This window comes from Peromyscus maniculatus, chromosome 17 (genome assembly GCF_049852395.1).
Source record: "Peromyscus maniculatus bairdii isolate BWxNUB_F1_BW_parent chromosome 17, HU_Pman_BW_mat_3.1, whole genome shotgun sequence".
In the NCBI taxonomy this organism is placed as follows: domain Eukaryota; kingdom Metazoa; phylum Chordata; class Mammalia; order Rodentia; family Cricetidae; genus Peromyscus; species Peromyscus maniculatus.
The window spans coordinates 60,394,756-60,415,237 of NC_134868.1; the positions used below are offsets into that span (position 1 = coordinate 60,394,756).

A 20,482-nucleotide genomic window follows, 5' to 3' on the forward strand; every position below is an offset into this window, starting at 1 on the left:
CTTGTTAATATTTCATGCACAGCCTCTCCCCATTCACTTTAAAATATTTCTGTAATGGAGACTGGAAGCTGCAATACGTTCCTAGGGGTAATGAAACATTCAGATGTGTTTAGGAAGGATCTTCAGATGTAATTCAGATAATGGTGCTTAAACATTCCTAAAAGGACCTCTGAGCTTCCGCCTTGAACACGCTTCCGGAGGAGCAGAGTGGAGGCTCCTCATTAGGGTTCCTACCCAGAGCCCATGCAGGCTGGGACAGGGGAGCCATGCTACTGTCACCTCGAGCAGGGACAGCTATCCCTCCCAGAGGGCACAGCATGTTCTCACTAAAATAAGCGAGGAAGACCAGCAGGAAGGAGCGGAGTGAAGAAAAATGCTTTACACTGTCTACCTGGCAATAAGAGGCCAAGAGCGTCCAGGATCATTGAGGTCTCCCCGTGGGAGGCAACCCCAGGGTCAAAGATTATGTAATATATCATAGACAATGCATGCTGCTTTTAGGTGGGTGGACTTTTTCCACATCTCTTCACCGGCAAAATGTAGAATGTTGTTTTCTGATGCAACAGTTCAACACGCAAGTGCGTGGGGCTACATCTGACAATTCAAAAGGCATATGGGCTGACATATTGCTGCAAATCACATAGAATCTACACTGTAGCGTGTGAACGAGTCCTTGGGGAGTCCTTTGGCTACAACTCATTAGTACATATCGCCGAAATGAAAGATTTCTGTAAAGCCACAAAATCGACTCCAATTATGGAAAACTCTCTTAAAAAACAAAAATGCTTTTAAAGGAAAAATACATGATTCCACAAGGGCTTTGGCTCCGTATCAACTAATCACTGGGCAGTCCCTGTGTTCTTCCATTTCTCTAAGAACTCGGTGAATAATTCCCTATTATATTAAACTGTCGCTTGTTTTCCCCTTAAATTTTCAAAAACAAAATTAAAACTGAAATGCTAATAGGTGCTCAGAAAAATAATTACAACCAAATTCAAAATTATCAGGCCATGATTCTGAACCACATTGTTGATTTTCATGCAGTCGGCACTTTTTATGGGCCCTGGTTTGTCTTTATGGCACAACACAACAGATTTATAAATAAGGGCATTCAAATACATGCCTAACGGAGCTGCTTGGAAGCTCTTAAGAAGATAATTTCCTAAATATAAGGAGTCATGATTCCTGATGATAGCGTTGTACGTTTTTTTCCTCTAAATTCAGAAGGCAGTTTTAAAACATCTAAAGACAACACTAGAACATTCTTCTAACTAGAAGGACTTTGAATAGGCCAAGGAGAAATTAAAAAGCAGTAACTGCTCAGAGATCACAGGATCTCTCGTCAATTTCTCCCCATGTCCCACAAGCCTCTCCACATAGCTAACGCCATTAGTCCACTTCTCCCAGGGGCGTCTCACACCACACTGCCACCTCGTCATGTGGGCTCCCGTCGGCCTATCTGGGCTTCCGAGAGTGTCCTCTTCTCCACAGCTCTTTTCTCCATGTTATTCTAGGGTTGGATCGTCGGTCAAAATGCACATTCTAAACATGTGGGTTTGCTCATCCCACCATCCAATTAGGGTTTGCATGAAACTCCACGCTGCCAGCTTAGAATACCCAAACCTGAGCGTTTCCACCGTTTCCCTTCTCCAGGAGCACATGCATTGAGCTGACACAGTGAGCACTCCCCGTTTATCAGCCACATGAGGACTGTGGGGTCCTGCTGGGCTCCGAACCACAGCTTTGAGCCTCTCTTCTATCACTTCCTTCCTGTCTTCTTTCAGTGGACGTCACTTCCTTAATCCTTGCGACTGCTCAAATGTGGATGCTGGCCAGTCATTGAAAAGTCTGCTTTGCCTTTTCCCCAGTCTGTCTAATACTACCTCCTCAGTTATCACTGCTTCATCCTTTCTCCTGTCTGAAAATATGCCGGGAGTCGAGAGGAGGAAGCCATCAGCGGGACACACACAACCGTCCATGGGTTAGCCAAAACCAGTAACGGCAGATGCTTCACCTATGGCGCGTTCCACGTTCAATGAAACTTGTACCCTTTCCCAAATAATGGGTGTCTATGGGGGGCACCTGCCCACTCACCCATACTGCTTTCCCCCTACTGCAGATGTTAAAGGACAAGGAGCTCTTTCCAAGACTACTTTGCACCATGGAGATCACCGGTCTCTGGTTTCTACCTGTCCCACACTGCCGACCTGGCTTAGCAGGCAGAAATGAGGGCGGCGACATAACTGTGCTTCCTGACATTTTGCCAGGTAAGCCCACCGCGCGCACAAGCTTCTCTTTGCTGTAGCAGTGGGTCACACCTTTGATACCGAGTGTGAGGGTGTGCGCGCTACTGTTTGGCAGGTGCCCTGGCAGCAGGCAGCTTGGTTTCATGGCACACCTTTAAGAGCACCCCTGAAGTTTTGACTTAGACTCTCTCAAAGCTCTTTTCCTAAGCTGAGCTGTTTCCTGCCTGGAGAACGAGAGTAGATGCTCTCTATTGCCACTGAGTTCCATGTAGCACAGTGACACACATTTCCAGGGCCCAAGTCTTCACCGAAACATCTCCCCTTCATAGCTAATGAGCGCCTCTGAAGAACGTCTTTACGCTTTTCTGAGACAAATAATTGCTTCCTTACATAGTACTAGGCTGGTAGCAGCGGGCGCCGCGTATTAATTTTTGTTATTCTGACATCTGACTGTTCAGTGTGTGCGTGTTCCTGGCTCATCTCTCATCCTCTTTTGGTGGACAGTGGAGTCTCCATAAACAAGGGAAGAGATGAACTGGGATACATTGATGAGTCCCTCATTTTTCACTGTTCAAAGTGTGTGTGTGTGTGTGTGTGTGTGTGTGTGTGTGTGTGTGTGTGTGTGTGTGTACTTATAATTCTAAAAGTGGAAGACATCAATAATAAACAAGAGTTGGGTATAGAAAAACAGAGGTGCTTTAGTTAAGAGGTAGATAGATGTGTTGTTAAATACACTGGAAGGGCATTTCAAGTCTGCCTGGGAAGGAGTTTATGGCAGTGAGAGGGACTTAAGAACATGGGATTAGAACACACGGCCTAAAAAGAAGACTTGCCTGAGGGAGTTATGACAGGTAAATCATGGGGCAAAGATGCACTGGCTTGGAGCAACTCTAACATGAGAGGACAGAGGAGGTGTAGCAGACATCACTCCAGGCAGGGGTGAGACTCCGGAGTGAGAAACCAGCTTGACAAACCCAGCTGCATGCTGGGGGAGGTCAGAGGGCTTGCTTTCTTAGGCTCTCAGAAAAACACTTCAATATGAAGGCCACGTTCAGGCCAAGCACACTCAGAAGCCCAACATTTATATAAGAAAAATAGCCCTGAAGTGTGGAACAAAGCTGTTTATGCTGATCCTGGGGCTCTTTTTCATATTAATGAAGTCTATATACACAGTGAGATAGTTACCCTGCTAAGCACATACCGTTCTGAGATGTCAACTCAGCCTCAAACCAAAGCAAAGAGCTTGTAAAAGTTAATGACTGTGGGCTGTGTGTGTGTGGCTTTTGAGTGTCTAATAGCATATCCTGAAATCCTGTGCTCTAAAGCTTGCATCCCTCTGGCGCACCGGTATACAAGGCTCATCACGTGGCACACAGGTCACAGGGCACATCAATCACGTGGCACACCGGTACACAGGGCACATCACGTGGTCCTTCTACTCACCCTTCCTGCATAGTGCATGACAGTGAAGGCTGGGCCTTGACCTTTGAAAGCCACGTTCCCATTGCCGTCCTTCATAGGGGAATACACTGTATTCGTGTTTGACGATTCCAGGAGACTCTGCAGCTTTCTGGGAAGACTGGGCTCCACGGACCAAATCACTTGACTCTCCTCATCCAGTATGGAGAAGAATCCTGAGGGTTTCTGGAAGTCAGCAAAAGTCAGACGTTTGCATTTCGTTACTCCACTTGGGGTCCTTGACGAGTGCCCTCCAATTCGAGTATGTTCACGTAGCTACTCAGAACAGAGTGTCCTGCCTTTTATCACACACCTATGTTTGCCCGTGCGCTGGCTCTGCCGCCTTGGATCTCTCAGATAGAACTCTTATCCTGACCATTTGGTAGCAGGCATGAAGAGTGGGCTACAGTGTTAGGGAAACACACAGGAGAAGCAATAGAGACAGAAGGCAGAGAACGAAAGCCTGAGCTTTCCAAATAGCTGGATGGTGTCTGTTTGAAACACTAGCAAGCACTTAGAGGTAATGGGTGACTCCATACAGCACCTCATGCAAACAGAAGTTGCTGTTGACATGCTTGATAAAACAGCTTATCACATGTTTTTATTATCCACCCCCGACTGTGAATGTGTGTGTGTGTGTGTGTGTGTGTGTGTGTGTCTATGTGTCTGTGTGTGTGCATGTACACATGTTTACACAGCAGGGTATTCATGTGGAGGTCTGAGGGCAACTTGAAGGAGTTGGCTATCGCCTTCCCTCAAGTATGTCCGGGATCATAATCTAGGTCATCAGCCTTAGCAACAAGCACCTTTTCCACTGAGTCATCTTGCTGTCTCACATAATAGATCTTTACTTATACAATAGAGATATTGAGTCGAAAGCTTTTCACTGTATGCAGGATAAAAAGTATGAATATAAATACATGCTGGTGCCCTCAGGCTTAATTTTAACCAAAGATTAATTTAACCAAAGATGATATATGTGTATATACTTTTCCTGCCAATCTTTCAAAATTTAAATTTTAGAACCTCTGAAGACCAATACAAAAATGTATAATATATTTCAAGATATCACTGGCCTTGTATATTAGCTTATGAAATTCATTTTGTATATTGGCCTCTTGTAACTTTCCAAAAGAAGTTTTTAGGTTTGATAAATAAAATGGTGAATGTCCTTATATCATCAAGTTTGGATATTTCTTGTCCTTCAAATGAAGTGGTGAGTTTTCCAATGCCCCTTCAGGCAAGGGTAATTTGTGCTCCTCAGAAGACTTCTGGGGACTGAAAAGGCATTGCAGCGTCTCATATATAAGGATACCTCACAAACAAGACCTTCAGACAGAAAATTCTCTCTCCAGTGCACCTGAATGCACGCATCCTGTTAAGTTTCTAATTATGTTATGTAAGTACCTGGAAGAAGAAATCCAAAACTCCAGCCTGGTTACCAGGAGAATAGGCAGTTTCCATGGCAACTCCCTCCTGTACACACTCTGTTTGCTCTTGTAGGAAAAGCACTTCTTGGATATAGTGATGCATCTTCTCATTGGTCAGGTTGACACAGAGCTGTTCAGGGAAGAGAACAATACAGCAGATAACACAGGCAGCCATGCAGAGCCACTTGTCCTGGTGTGGTGTTCCCCCCCCCCCCGCGGCCCCCCCACCCCACCCCCGACAGTGACACACAGACTGGGGACATCTAGACTAAGTAGTCCACCAGGATGACGCATGAGTCTTGCCCTCAAAGGCAGCTTCACTTAAGTCACTCCTGGGGTCACACTGTCCCAATGTTTAACGTGAAGTGGGCATGCCAAAAACGAGAAATTTAAGCACAGTGCCAACTTATAAACACCGAGCCTCAGGCACTGGAAGCAAAAGGAGAACCATTCCTGCAAGGAAGATGTTTGGGCTGTTGTTGACAGCTGGAGAGACACGCCTGTCTGCTGTGGGTTCCTGGCAGAGGGGTATGTCTCTTGTGTGCCCTGTGCTAGTTACATATCGGCGGGAAGATGAGAGTGGACACAGATTTTCTCTACACGGAACGTCCAGACTAAGGGATTCCTGACACCAAGAGTGTTCTTAACCAGAATACACCTGTGGAAAACCCTCTCTCTCTCCAGTTTCCCAAAGACAGTCCCTAGAGGAAAAGAATGTTATTTCTTAGTTGTTTTTCTTTATCTTGAAATGTTTACTCATTCTTCTGAAATTCTCCTCTCTCACACACAGTACCTGATCACACCAGCCTCATTATCCTCTCTTTCCCCCTCCACTCTGTCTCCTCCCCTTCTTCCCATGAGCCCCCTCTTCGACATTCTTGTCCTTTTGGAAATCAACTGCATTTAACTGGGGTTTCCCTTCAGCCTGGGTGAGGGCTGATTTAGTGAAATAAGGGTAACTCAGCAGTGGCTGCGGCGCCTAGGAATCCAACTCCTGACTCCCACCAGCCATCAACTGCTCTAGGCAATCGGGGAGGGGTGGGGCCTCATGAGCCCTTCCCCTCCCCATGATGAATTTTGACAGGTCTTGTGCGGGAGCCATCGATGCTATGAGTGCAGCAGGCATGTCTCATGCAAAACAATCAATTTGAATCAAACTTAAAACATCACTTTTCTTCCAGGCATGTTCTCATTTATTCGCTTTCTTTTTATTTATTTTTAATATTTATTTTTTAATCCTTTAAATTTTCATACATGTGAACAGTGTGTCTTGATAACATCCACACCTCGCTTCTTCCCTCCAACCCCCTGAGCCACCCAACACGTCTCTCTTCCAGTTTCATGACTTCTCCACTCCCCCCCACTCTCCCCACCCCCCACCCCACCACACACACACTTTTTTAAACCCAAATGAGCCTAATTAGCCCATCTGTGCAAGCATGTAGGGCCATGCCCTAGGGCATGGGTAACCTACTCGTAGTCAGCTCCCAAAGAAAAGTGACTTTTCCTTTCCCATCAGCCATCAACTGCCAATGGTTCCTCAACTAGGGGAGGGTTGCTGCCCTTTGGTGGAATTTTCTCTAGCCTGATCTTGTGGAGGTGTTATGCAGGTAACCATGGCCTCCTTTTACATTAAAAACTAAAGTAAAAAACACAAAGGCATGCCCTTACTTATGAAGTGAAATTCACCTCTCATCTTTCCTTAATATGTCTTGGTGCTACCCTGCTTTGGAAGTCTCCAGAAATGCCGCATTTCCAAGTCAAATGCTCAGTTCTCAGCAGCTGTGTCCTTGGAGCCCCAGTGACTTACGCCAGACATCCACCCCTTGGTCACATCTCCCCAGTCTTGGGCTTTGGCCTCTCTTGACCTCTTTCACCTTGGCCATTCTTCTGGATTCTCTCCCAGGTGCTTTTCAGCTCCATCCAGCTCATCTCTGCTTTACTAGAGCATAACTCCTGCAGGGCTAGGCCCTTCGGGCTCACAGACCCCCTCATCACCTTCCATCTGCTCCCTCAAAAATTTCAGATCCTGTCACGAAAACTAGCATTTTCTAGTGGTTCCATTCCATGGTAAGGATCATTTCTCTTTTGTGCACTTAAGGTAAACATTGCATGCTAAATTGTAATAATTTCATATCAGTTATTTCTTAGTATTACTAAGTATTAAGGGAATTCAACGATATTTTAAACGGAGGAAACGCAACAAAATACACTTTTGAAATAAGGTGAAATAAATTAAATTTTCAGTTTTCCTTCTCTACTGGCTATTTTCATGAACATTTCTATCTTTTTATAATTAAAATGGAAGCGGCAAGCATAAATGTTCCTTTCACAGCGGGGATTTATCATATACAGACTTGACAGTTTCACAGATAGTGCTTTTCTTCCAGAACCCTGCTGGGGATTTGTACACCACTAAAGAAATACAGTTGCTGGTGAGGCTCTGACGGACAGGTATGAGCTTGGATGAGATAAGACAAGCTGAACAGTGCCCACAGTGAGGCAGGTTTTGCTGTGGTGCTCACGTGTGGAACGCACGCTCCCTTTGCCAGCCATAGGGCTTCAGTTCTCTTTGCCGCAGCCACATCGCAGGAAGAGCGACATGTCCCATTTGGGTCACCCATCTCTGCTTCAGCTCCACCTTCAGCCATCAGTGCAGTCCCTGATCTGTGCTTATCTAAGGAGCCTTCTGTTTTAAATCTCAGAAACTCCCGGCTTTCCATACACCCCACGAAATACAGTTGTCTATGAGCAGAGAAGAAATGTTCTAGGGATCTGTGGGTCAAATGAAGAAAAGGGGAGGAGCTGGAGAGGTGACTCTGCTGGGTAAGGCACCTACCGCCAAGCCTGATGACCCGAGTTCAATTCCCAGACCCACAGGGTAGAAGGAGAGAGAGCTGACTCTTGCAGATTCCTCTGACAATGCACTATGGCCATGTGCACACACATGCACGCACGCACGCACGCACGCACGCACGCACGCACATGGAGGTAGGGGGGTGGCGGTAGTAAATTGTCTTAAAGAGAAAGAAGATTCCTCGAGTTCCAATGGTCATGACAGAGTAGTCGTGGGGAGACCATGATGGAAGCAGGGATTCCAAGTTTGAAGAGATTTACTTTTGTTCTTTAGGCTTTACCACGATTACAAGGCAACAACATGCTGTGCAGTTCCTGTTCCAGTAGATCACCTTCAAACCTACAGAAACTCTCTTAGACCCAAGACGAAGTGATCGAAAGGACAGTAATCCTGGGGTGTTGGTTTTCTATCTAGAGCTAAGATTTTTGTTACTGTATAGCTGTCAATAGTTCAGATTTACATTTTGTTTTTAATGTACTTACATTGATGAATATATTTTCATGAACATACATATTTATATCTACTTTGATGTAATTGCATTTATTAATACTGTGTTTGATATCTTTCTATATAAAACTCTCCATGTATCATATTAACAATAAAAAATTTGTCTACATGATCCCCTCCTGGTGCTGGTCACTGAGAAGAGGCTCACGTCACTGATTGGCAGATGAGAAACAAAAGTTGCTCCTGATTCTCTAGAAAGAAAGCAGACACCAGCTCCCACAGGAGGGATGGGTATCTAGAGGGGATTAGCTGCTACAGGGGGTACAGTGACATTAGACCTGGGAAGACTTGGGGACCCTGGGGAATAGGAATCTAGAGAGATCTTTCTGAAGAAAATGGGAGACCCTCCAAGTTTTGCTTTCTGAACGAAGCCTATGTATTTTGTTTGTATTAATTTTATTCTAAACATAATCTTAGCTTTCGCCTCCATCTCACACTCGTGCCAATCTCTTGGCTTGAATTTTCAGTTATACGTCTACGTCAGTCGTTTATCTTTAACTGCACTGAGTTACCAAATACTAGAAGTGATAACTTTGGACTGTACCTGGTGTAGCTCAGGATACTCAGTTAAATACAGAAGCCTTTTTGGGGAATGAACTTGAAAACTATCTATGAATGTCAGTAAGACAACTAACAGCCCTTCTACCTCATGCCTGGTACCTACTTGAAACATAAAAGGTATACTTCACTAACAAAAAAAGGAACCCAAACTGCCCAAACTCAAGGATTCTGCCTTCGTTTTTACTGTATGAGAAATGTGTGTGCATGTGAGTGTACATGTGTGTGTGCGCGCACAACACCATCAGAGGAAAACTTAATAAGCACGTTAGTCATGGTTCTAAAAGTTTCTGGAAATTTGAACTTGCATCAATCATCAGTAATCTAAAGGATCATCAACTTCAATGCAAAAACAAGTGTTATTTCTCCTTTTCAGATCTACCCATCGGAGATGTATGAGAGGTATTAGATTTCCAGGTATTTCTCAGAGCAGACTCAAAAGTGGGTGAAAGGTAAGGATAATATTGCATAGCCATTCAATTAGTATGGATACTGCTCTTATTAAACCACATGCTTCATACGTTCAGTGAACTCACAGGTTTAACAATAAAAATGACGCATTCCTTGAAATCTCTGTTCAGCAACAGAACCTCGCTGCTTATCCAGATGGTCCATCATTTGTATTAACGACAAACTTAATTTCTTGAGTAAATTTTCACCAACTGTTCTCCTTTCATTTTTACTGCTCTGTGAAATCTATCCGGAGCAAAACTAGACAGTGCATGACACGTACATCACAAAATTAAAGGGGAGGATTAATTAAAGCTGACTCCAGTAGAAGGCAGAGCCCTGGGTGTCCGACAATGGGGACAGTCATCCTTGCTGCTCACTGGAATTAACTGGAGCTTTGTGGAAGAGGCTGAAGTCTGCGTCTGACCCCGAACCCATTAAATTGGAGTGGGGCCTGGGCACTGATGTGTTTAAAAGCTTTCCAGATGGCTGTAGAACACACCAAGCCAGATAATGAAAAGGGAACGCAACTCATTTTGTTCAGCATTTAATCTAGAAATATATGCAAAGTGTGCTGTGTATTAGTGTGTGCATGTGTGTATGTGTGTGTGTGTGTGTGTGTGTGTGTGAGAGAGAGAGAAAGAAAGAGAGAGAGAGAGAGAGAGAGAGAGAGAGAGAGAGAGAGAGAGGCAGAGAATGTGCTGAAATTTCAGATAGTGGACATTTCTCAAAAATGTCCAGAATATTTAACTATCTGAGATGTGGACAGCTATTTTCTAAGAAAGCATTGAACAGGCTGATGCCTACTGGAGAAATGCCGGAGTAAGCTAAATTCACAGGCTCCTGTGTAGGACTTCCCAAGGCCTTTACAAAGTCAGGTAGATGGTGGGTCTCCAATTTGCCTCTTCTGAACACTTCCTGTTGTCTACGTTGCTGGATGTGTTTCCCCAGGGAGTCAGCTCTGCCTGAGATCAATACCTTGTCTATAAAGTAGAAGCTGTGGGAAGCTGGTGAGGACAGCATATCTCCTCCCCGTTTCCCTTTTAACCGTCTTGGATCTTGTGTCTTTGCTCAAGGCTTCCTACCCCACCATTCTGGCTTAGAAAAGGTACGTTTCCTGTCTCCTACCATCCTCTATCCCCCAGACAGAGCATCTCACCTCTGCCAGCAGCCTGGCCCTATTGAAACAGCATTGTACTCATTACTGTAGCAGCATCAGACTCCTGTGGGAGACCCTCCATCAGCAGATTGACTTCCTTTTGTTGGTTCTGTTTTCAATTTGGAGCTAATGCCAGCAGGTCCTGGTCCCTGCAGTCTCTATGTTAACAACTTTACTCTCAATGAGGAGGTATAAAAATATGGAGTTTTGAGGACATGTCTGGGTTATGTGGGCTTGGTCCCTATCTTCATAGGAGGAGGATGTTCTTTATGGAGGGCCTGCTAAGCCCTGCCTCTTCCCTCACCTTCCTGCTCATCTGTTCTGTGAGGAGCAAGCCTCCTACCACAGTATGGGGGCAGTGGGGGGCATAGTGTCCAGAAGATATCTTAGGAATGGACACAACATTGCCATATATAATGAGTACCTTGACAGGTGGCATATCAGAAACACCATGGTACAATAAATCTCCACTCTTCTAAATTATCCAGTAACAAGAATTCTGTTACCACAAGCACAGAACTGTCAGTCAAATCATAGTGTTGCATATGACAGCTTGGTCCTCGGGAAACAGCCAGCCAACAACAAAGCATTCCATCACATTGGATTCAGTATTCTACAAAATAATAGCTAGCTCAGGGTAGAAGAGCATCAGTTCAAAGGAAAATGATTTTAGATATTTTGAAGGACACCTCATACATCACACCTCAGCTCAAGCAGAAACTAGGCTCTAGAATTAGAAACAGAGCCTTTGGCCAAAATGTCCTTAATTCAAAGCTTGTCATTGTTTCTTATTGTTTACCACTTTTCAAAGAAAACAATGAATGTATATTTTTGTTCTGTTTTGGCAATAAACTTCTGGCTTAATTAACATACTTTCTTCATGCACAGTTACAAGTAGAGGCCTAAAAATGATTGACGTACAATTTCTGCCAAATCTATCATTCTTTTCTACATCACGGTCATTTTCTAGAGGTAGAGGCTTAGAGATATGAATTGCAGACTGACAGGGCACTGCACTCGAGGTCCTGTGGATCTATGTCTGAGTTCCAGTTTGGTCCCATGAGGTCTTTGGGCTGTCCATTAGCATTCTGAAGACAGAGATCAAACAGGAAAACAGTCTCACTCAGAGGAGAAACCTAACGAAACCTAATCATCTTCATCGTGTGCAAACACCACCCATAAGCACTTCCCTAGTTTGTACCATTACGACTTCAGGGTTGTTTTTCAGATAGCCACTGTTTTAATCTGGAGAACATTTGTTCTTATCTAGAGTTATTATGTAATATTAATGAATATTCAATACAGTGATATTGGTTATTAAAGATAAATATGCAATAATGAAGTATTATTCATTGTCTTAGTTCTTTCTCTTGTTGCCATGACAAGGGAACCCTGAGGGAAGAAGCCTGGATTTTGCCTCATGGTGGGAGGGTGCAGGTCAGCATAGCGGGGAGGTGTGGTGGCCACTACCAGAAAGAGGAGAGAGGTGAATCCTGCCCTTTATCCAGCTTTCTGCTTTCTCCTTCTACTCAGTTCAGGACTTCAGCCATGGGGTGGAGCTGCTCCACATGCATGGTAGGACTTCCCTCTTAGGGTAAACCTTTCTGGTAATGTCCCCAGAGCTGTGTCCCCCTTAGGTGATTCCAAATCAGTCAAGCTAAAGTGGAGAGACCATGAGATTAACATTGAATATGTTTCTAATATGCACATAGATTCATATGAATTCTTCATTTTTGTGTTGATGTATTTTCTCTTATTTGACCTGGTGCTAGGGTGGACAGGCATTCTGGCCTCTTTGGTTTTTAACTAATTGACTGATATTAAATGGATTTGGTATAAAATTCAGCTGTGGAAAAAGTAACTAACAGTGCATAAAACTTATTAAAGGAGTATTACCTTTGCACTTCTCGCAATAGCTACTATACTATCTTTAAAGAAATAAAAAAATGCCAATCATTAAGAGGAAGTAGTTGCTTATAGTAAGAGCTTAGATATATCTTCTGATAGACTGCTAGTTGGACTGCCTTTACTAACAACATGACACCAGGCTGGATTCTGAGCCTGGTTCTATGGGAACTACCGAGAGTGACATAAACTATCTGTGCTTTGCTTCAATCCCAAATGATGCAAATGAATGTACAGAACACATTTGAGAAGCAGAGTCATTAAATGCACAGTTTATATGCTCACAGTGTCTATATTATAATATACATACATATATGCATATACATACACACACACACACACACACACACACACACACACACCAGCTTCTGAAGAGGCCTCCATACTCTTATACATAGACTCCACATTCTTATACATAGACTCTGGTATTATGAGGCATATATATTAAAAATGTCATGTGGTCATATAACTATTTGTTTTTTTTTCTTCTTTTTCTATATAACCGTCAAGCAGAAAACATGTAAGACAGAGCTCATTGTGTTACGTAATTATGGTTTTGGAATTCACATGGGAAATGTGTTGAGATTGCTATGAGACTGCCCACCAGGTACTCAGCTCACGGGTCTGTACTGAATATGCTATGTCTAAAAATGGCATGGACGCTGCCCACCTACAGCTACAACAGCAGCAGCAGCAGCAGGCCGTTTGCACCTTCCCCTCACGGGAACCACTAGAAGCAGCCCTTCTCCATTGCAGGGATGGCCTCAGCCTACTGAAAAATCAGCCTTGTGGAGCTGGCGCACTGATCAGGCTACACTGCCCAAAGCTTGCTCCTTTGGGAAGCTGCAGAGGGAACTGGCTGAATGACCGTGAAAAAGCAAACTGGCCTACTGAGAGCAACCTCCACAGAGGCCCGCCTGGAGAGAGCCAGTGCAGGCAGGCTGAGGTCCAGCTGAGAACAGGCATTTCCCTGGGTTCTTGACTGAGGGAGACTCAGATAAGAGCCCTCTAGCTGAGGCCTCCAACTCTGGCTCCAGGGGCCGCCCATTCCCTGGCCATGCTTGAGAATCAGGTGTTTGTGCCTTTAACTTCTTGGGCATTCTCTGAACCCCACTCTGGGTAGCATCTTAACTTTCATTTGGTATCTCGAGTTCACACTCCTTAACCTGCTCACAGTCTCTTACACTTAACCGAACAAACCAGGGCCAACGCTTTTCACATACCAACTGATTTGTATGTGTTTAGATTGGGTTTAATTTATACCATTTCCTGTCACCACTTCCCCTGCATCTTACATGAAAATATTAGTCATCATGCACGTTCTCCTGCTGGATTGTGCAGAGGACAACCTCATGGTTTATCTTATTGTATTCTTCTGCTTTGGATTTTTTAATTTCTGGCTGGCTCATGAACACCCACTATGTAGGTTTTGTTCCCCCTACCTTCTGCTCCCATCACTCTCCTGTCTTCTTTCTTCCATCCATCCATCAGGTGACAGACTACCGTAGTATATTTCTCTCCACTGAAGAACCGAACACCACGGAAGAGTTATATAATCTAAAAACTATGTTCACTATTGTGGTAGTTTGAATGTAATTGGCCTCTATAAGCTCATTGGGAGTGGCACTATTGGGAGGTGTGGCCTTGTTGGAGTAGGTGTGGCCTTGTTGGAGTAGGTGTGGCCTTGTTGGAATAGGTGTGGCCTTGTTGGAGTGGGTGTGGCCTTGTTGGAGTGGGTGTGGCCTTGTTGGAGTGGGTGTGGCCTTGTTGCAAGAAGTGTGTCACTGTGGGGATGGGCTTTGAGGTCTTACACATGCTCAACCTATGCCCCGTGTCTCAGTTCACTTCCTGTTGTTTGCAGATCGAGATGTAGCACTCTCAGCTCCATCTCCAGCACCATGTCCGCCTGCATGCTGCCATGTCCCACCATGATGACAGCAGACTAAGCCTCTGTAACTGTAAGCCAGCCCAATTAAGTGTTTTCCTTTTTAAGAGGTTCCATGGTCATGTGTCTCTTCACAGCAACAGAAACTCTAAGACTATTATTATAATTCAAGAAGTTGTAACTCATTAGAAAGTTGCCTCCAAGACCACCACCTGCCTGTGTTGAAATCTCATCCCATTGGTTATGGTGCTGGAAGGTAGTGAGGTCCATGGAAAGGACTACTATCTTTGTGAACAGCATTACTTCTTTTACAGAGGAGGGTTTTGCATCCCACAATGTAAAGACACAAAAGGAATCTCCAAATGAGAGGAGGTTCTCAGCAGACTCAGAACCTAGAAACAACGGCATCTTGCTCTTGGGTTTCTGGACTCCAGAACTATAGGCAATGACTGTACTGTTTATCCAGTGTAGGACAATTTGTGACAGCATCACAAAGATGGTGAAGAGTACCATAACATCAGGCTGACCTGGCAAAGTGACAGAGGACACAAGGTAGGGATGCTGGGGTTTTGGAGCATTTCCTGCTAACTCCCCTAGGGTGTCTTTGAACCACCCATCAGTGTTCGCCGCAGAGCAAGAACCACCAGCAAACCCACAGTGAGGATTTCTTCCTTACCAGTCTTTTCTTCTACAAATTTCAATCACAAACATATTTGATAAAATTCAGTTGTGTGCAAAATAATGTACCAGACACAATTTCAACCCTTCTGGAGTTGGCACTCTAGTCAATAGCTGATCTATCAGTCAATAAACTCGAAACAGGATAGAATAAATGCTTATAAAGGCAATGCTTTCCCTTAGGTGTGCTCATAAATACAGCAATGTTTCCTTAAGCATGCCAGCTTAAGTGCACAGTGGAATGGAAAATGAGGAAGTTCTTCTAGCAACAAAGGAATCCACAGAGAATCAAACCAGTGGCCTTAAAAAAAAAGTTTATATGCAAATTTTGGAATTTATTGCTTCCAGGTAAAGATGTTGTTTGCATTTAGACTAAAAAACAATCTTATCTTTCCAGAAGATTCCTAGTAACCATTATGTACAGCAGCAAGGCAGACCTGCTAAGAAAATGGGTTATTAAAAAAATTATTCTTGCATAATCAAAGTCTAAGAATCGATCTTGATCTTGACATTTTACCCATCAATGCTTAAAACTAGCATTTGAACAAAAGATCAATTCATGTGTTAGATCTTAAGGGAAAAATGTCCCTTCCTGATACCCAGAAATCACAAGCTGTGAGTATATTCTGAAATACATCATTAAAACATTCAGCAGAAAGAAAGAATAAAGGATCTGTGTAATGGTGGTACAATGCCTATATTTTAATAAAGAGGCTACGTGAATACTGTGCATGTTATTTATGAGCACAGACTGAACATGTGAGCTGAGTCTGGGTGTGGAACAGCTTTATAGAAGGCCAGTCTCCCCAGAATGGGACTTCCTGGTATAGCCTCCTACCATGATTTCTATATGTCATTTAGTGGGACACAGGTACACAGTGGATGTCATTGTGTACATGGAGGTGTGTGTATATATATGTGTGTTTGTATTTTCTAAAATGAGTATGTGAGGTCTCCAAACTAGAGCAGACAATACTCAGAAATCAAGAAGAGATGCTCAACAGAGCAGCTGCAGACCTGTGCAGTGTGCAAGCTCTCCTGATCATACCCCTCCCACATCGTTATAACTCCTGTTACATAATACATATATTTAGGTATGAACAAGTATGAAAGAAGAAACCTCTGGCCTGTGTGGTCTTCTAGCCAGTGCTCTCTTTCCTAACCCTGGGTTGGAAGAGATGTAGAGCTGTTTTCATCTAAAACTGGGTAAATCCACACTGTTTTCAGTGTTCCTACAAGACAGAAAATTATGCAGGGGAATATCCTACACCATCCCAGCCCTTATTGTCAGTATCCCATTTCTCATGCTGCATGTTGGCTGTTCACATTAAATAGGGAATCCAGGATGACAATAAACAATCCACCTTGGCCTAGATATTTCTGCTACTAAAAGTCACGGATATGATTTTTACATGGATTCTATCTAAATCCTTGTCCAATATTACTGATAACCACATTGTACATCTAAGAAAATAAAGGTAAATATATCAATCACAAATTACATGAAGCTCCACAGACAAGCAGTAACAAATTCAATTTTCTTCAAGTGCTGTATTCTTATATGACCCCCATGCAGGTCATTAATAGCTCTGCTTTTCTTTGATATTTAAGTTTGAACTATTTTTAATTTGATTTAAGTACTATCCCTGCAATACTATTAAGATGTGTATACAAATTAGAGCTTTCTTAAAAGCATCCTAGTTGGGTGGTGGTAGTACATGCCTCTAATCCCAGCACTTGGGAAGGCAGAGGCAGGTGGATCTCTGTGAGTTCAAGGCCAACCTCATCTACAGAGCCAGTTACAGGACAGCCAGGACTGCTACACAGAGAAATCCTGTCTCAAAAAAAAAAAAAATCCTCAATAGGAGGTGAATAAAACACAACTAATTCTCCAACATGACTGTGGCTCTCCAATAATTCTATGTGTGAATGTCACAAGAGATGAGCCCACAGACTGCAGCAGGAGACACAGCAGGGACCCTGCATTCTGATGCAGGCTAAGCTTTCCGGGGGCTGCTTCCTGATTTCAGATGCGTCTGCTCTCCATCTTCTGATCCACCACAACATTCATGTGCCCACACACAGCTAGGGACCTTCACAAGAGCATCAAACCTCATGACTCTGAGCACACGAACCATGGAGAGATGATGGAGTATCAAGCCACCAGAAATGGTAACTTCAGTTAAAGAGAGGGCATCCTTCTTTAAGCCCATATTTGAATATCTTAATGGGAAGCACAAGTTGTAAACTCAATTAACATTCACATTCACAAGATTTGAAAAGATTTGAAAAGAAAACCTACTTACTTGCTCAAACTCATTCTTTTGAAATTCCTCAAAACCAAAAATGTCCAGTATTCCAATGTCCAGTGTCTGTGGGCTGAAAGGGAACACAGCAGAGTCAGTGGGCATTCTCAATAATCTACTCTTTGAGAGGACCACAAATACACAGCATGGCACTGCCGAGTGAGATGAAGAATCAGCAGATCGTGCCGGAAAACTCTGAAGGTTGGCAGCACCTCTGCACTCCTTGGGGTTGCTTCTCCAACTATGCATTCATAAATACACCTCGTTACCAGGTTAAAAACAGAACTACGGATAGGCGACTTCAGGCTTGTTTCTCTAAAGCTGTGTCTGTGTCCTTCCCACCAGACCAGGCCTGCTGACCCTCAGAACACGAATCTCCGTGCTCCGTGACTCCTCCCCTCCTCATCTGCACTCTTATATCTTAGCTCATGGAGTCAAGAATTGTTTCATACCATCCAAGCACTACCTTAGGAGATGAGTGAAGTCTGGCGGGTCAGACTTAGACACCCCATACTGTGATCTTCCCCAAGGACTATTTACAAGGAAAGGGGAACTTTCTGGGAATTTACAACAGTCTTAGATGTGGTCCCCATGTTGCGTCCGCGTGGCAGGTGAGGAAGAACAGTGAGGGTCACTCTGAGCACCCCGACTCCAGGCACGGAGGAGAAGATACGCGACATACGCATTTCAGAAATTTAAATTGACAGAGATTTCCTCAGAAATTATTCAGGGAGATCGTACAAAGCTTGAAAAATGTTTGAATCATTTGCACTGGCATTCCCATATTGAGGCGCTCCTTCTAAGAATATGGCTAAAACCTCACTGGAGACTTATAAACAAAGTTTTCCATTGGTTTAACTACAATCACATCAAAAGAAATGACTAATGTCCCACAACCAAGACGCGGAACTAAATCTCATACATGCATAGTACATTGACGTAACAAAAATGGTCCCATTTATAGGGAGTGAAATACACACACACTCTACACAGAGCATTGCCCAAGCTGAGACACAAAATGGCCAGGGGGAAATGGGGCGAGCCCCGAAAAGGGAAACAGGATTCCTGCTTACCTCCCACCTTTGCTTGGTGATTTCGATAACCAGCAAAGATTTTGTCGGTGTTTTAAAAAAATCATATAAAAACATAAGAAACGTTCAGCAACAGCAGTAAGTCAAGAGAAAAGCGAGAAACCAATGCATCCTCTAGAAGACTTGCAAATCGTGTAACGTCAATCTGTTTTTAAAAACGCACAAGGGTGGCACAGTGGATCAAGCCCTTGCCGTGCAAGCATAAGGACCTGAGTTTGCAGCCCCAGAACCCATGCAGACAGCTGGATGTGGTGGCTTGCGTCTGCAGCCCTAGTGCTCCTACAGGGAGATGCAGGGGGAGGCAGGCAACTCCCCGGGAGCTTGTAAGTCGCTAGCCTGGTACACACGCGGCCCTGAGGGAGGAACCCCTGTCTCAAGCAAGGCAGAAGGGGAAACCTGGCACCCAAGGCTGTCCTCTGACCTCAGTACTCAATATGGACGTCTTGTACACATACACATACACACACACACACACACACACACGCACACGCACACACACACATGCACACATGTGCATGCGTGTGTTAACAAAATAAACTCATGGTACAGGAAAAAAAAAACATGAAACACACAAGAAGAGAAATTTCAGAGTGGTCAGCCTGAGGGCATTTTATAATTTTCTCAACATCCTGCACTACTATGATAAAATTTTCACTAAACACATGCTCATTTTACTTCCAAAGTAGTTACAGTTGGGAAGGAAAGTGACTTGAACCAGTTCCATGAGGCCGGGAGCCCCAGTGCCAACACTGAGATGGCACTGTGTTATCTCTGACACTGACAGGGAGTAGGCAGGGACCACAGCCAGGGTACAGTCGAACGTCTCTCCTGAAAGCCAAGTGGCCATCTCCAGGGTAGACACCATCCCCTCTATGTCCATCTTGGGAATGGACACCTCTCTCATGTGCATGCTCATCTCAAGAGTGAATGCTTTCTTGCGTGTGCCCATCACCTCGACAGAGGACTCTCCTGTGTGCCGGTCTGGAGAGTGGGCACTCCCTCTGTCTACTCTGAGCTCTCTCCAGCTTGCTCATCTGCTGGTCCTGACTGGTTCCCACTGACGCTGGCAGTCAGGCCCTTAAGATCAGGACACAATTTTGGGTAGAACTTAAAGAAAGTACCAGTAGGTACCAGGGACCCCGTGCCCGCCTCCCACTCCCAAAACCTTCCCTTTGCCCAGGATAGCAATGTAACGTTGACAGGCAGGCAGAGGGGCTTAGTCACCATGTACAGAGGGCAGGAACATCCACTAGGGATTCTGACCTGGGTTAGAACCAAAAGTGTCACCTGAGGGAGGCATTCATGAGCTTATAGAACAAACCTCTTTCATGTTATTATTTTTTTAATATTTGATTGTTCCAAACGTGTAGCCACAAATGTAAAAGATGATTTAAAAAAAAAAACAAAATCTGGAGTTACAAGGAAAATTAAATGTAAGTTTAGAGCATGGTGCGGAGATCTGTCTACAAGGACTGCAGGGGAAGGCATGCTCCATGACAAGCTGGTTTGGGTTCCTTACAACTGAGTAGCATTGTGTCTATGACCTCCATTCCGGGAACGTGCAGCCAGGGGAGGGAGGGGGCTGCGCTACACAGTGGCCAACACAGCTGCCGTCCCCTGGAAAGCAATGGCACCGCCACCCAGGTGTGCCTCTCTGTCTATAGGCTCCAGAAGAGAGAAACATAGACAGCCCCAGACCCACCAACACCCAGTCTTTCAGGTGAGATGAACATAGCTGTGACATGGGCCATTTTACATTCATTCTCTGAGGGTCCTACTTGGAGCTTTCCTGGTGGCTAATAACGCACATTAGCTTATGAGTAAATTGAACATCTTTTATACCACACAAATACTAACTGCTGTACCACTAATCGGTGTTTGACCACATGAATATGCATAGGTAGAAGGTTTGGATCTAGAGTAACGTCTTCGGACTCGACCACACAATCTGA

At 44.2% G+C, this 20,482-nt stretch overlaps 1 protein-coding gene across 2 annotated transcripts in view; it reads right to left on the reverse strand.

Moving 5' to 3' along the window:
* Myo16 (myosin XVI) overlaps positions 1 to 20,482 on the reverse strand; it is a 482,961-nt gene that overhangs the window by 149,357 nt on the left and 313,122 nt on the right. For both annotated transcript variants that reach the window (XM_006981334.4, XM_015999820.3), the window contains exons 21-23: positions 17,440 to 17,512; positions 5,112 to 5,264; positions 3,690 to 3,890 (exon numbers count right to left, since the gene is read on the reverse strand). In XM_006981334.4, the coding sequence (XP_006981396.2) occupies positions 3,690 to 3,890; positions 5,112 to 5,264; positions 17,440 to 17,512 (427 nt within the window). The remainder of the gene's footprint in view (positions 1 to 3,689; positions 3,891 to 5,111; positions 5,265 to 17,439; positions 17,513 to 20,482) is intronic.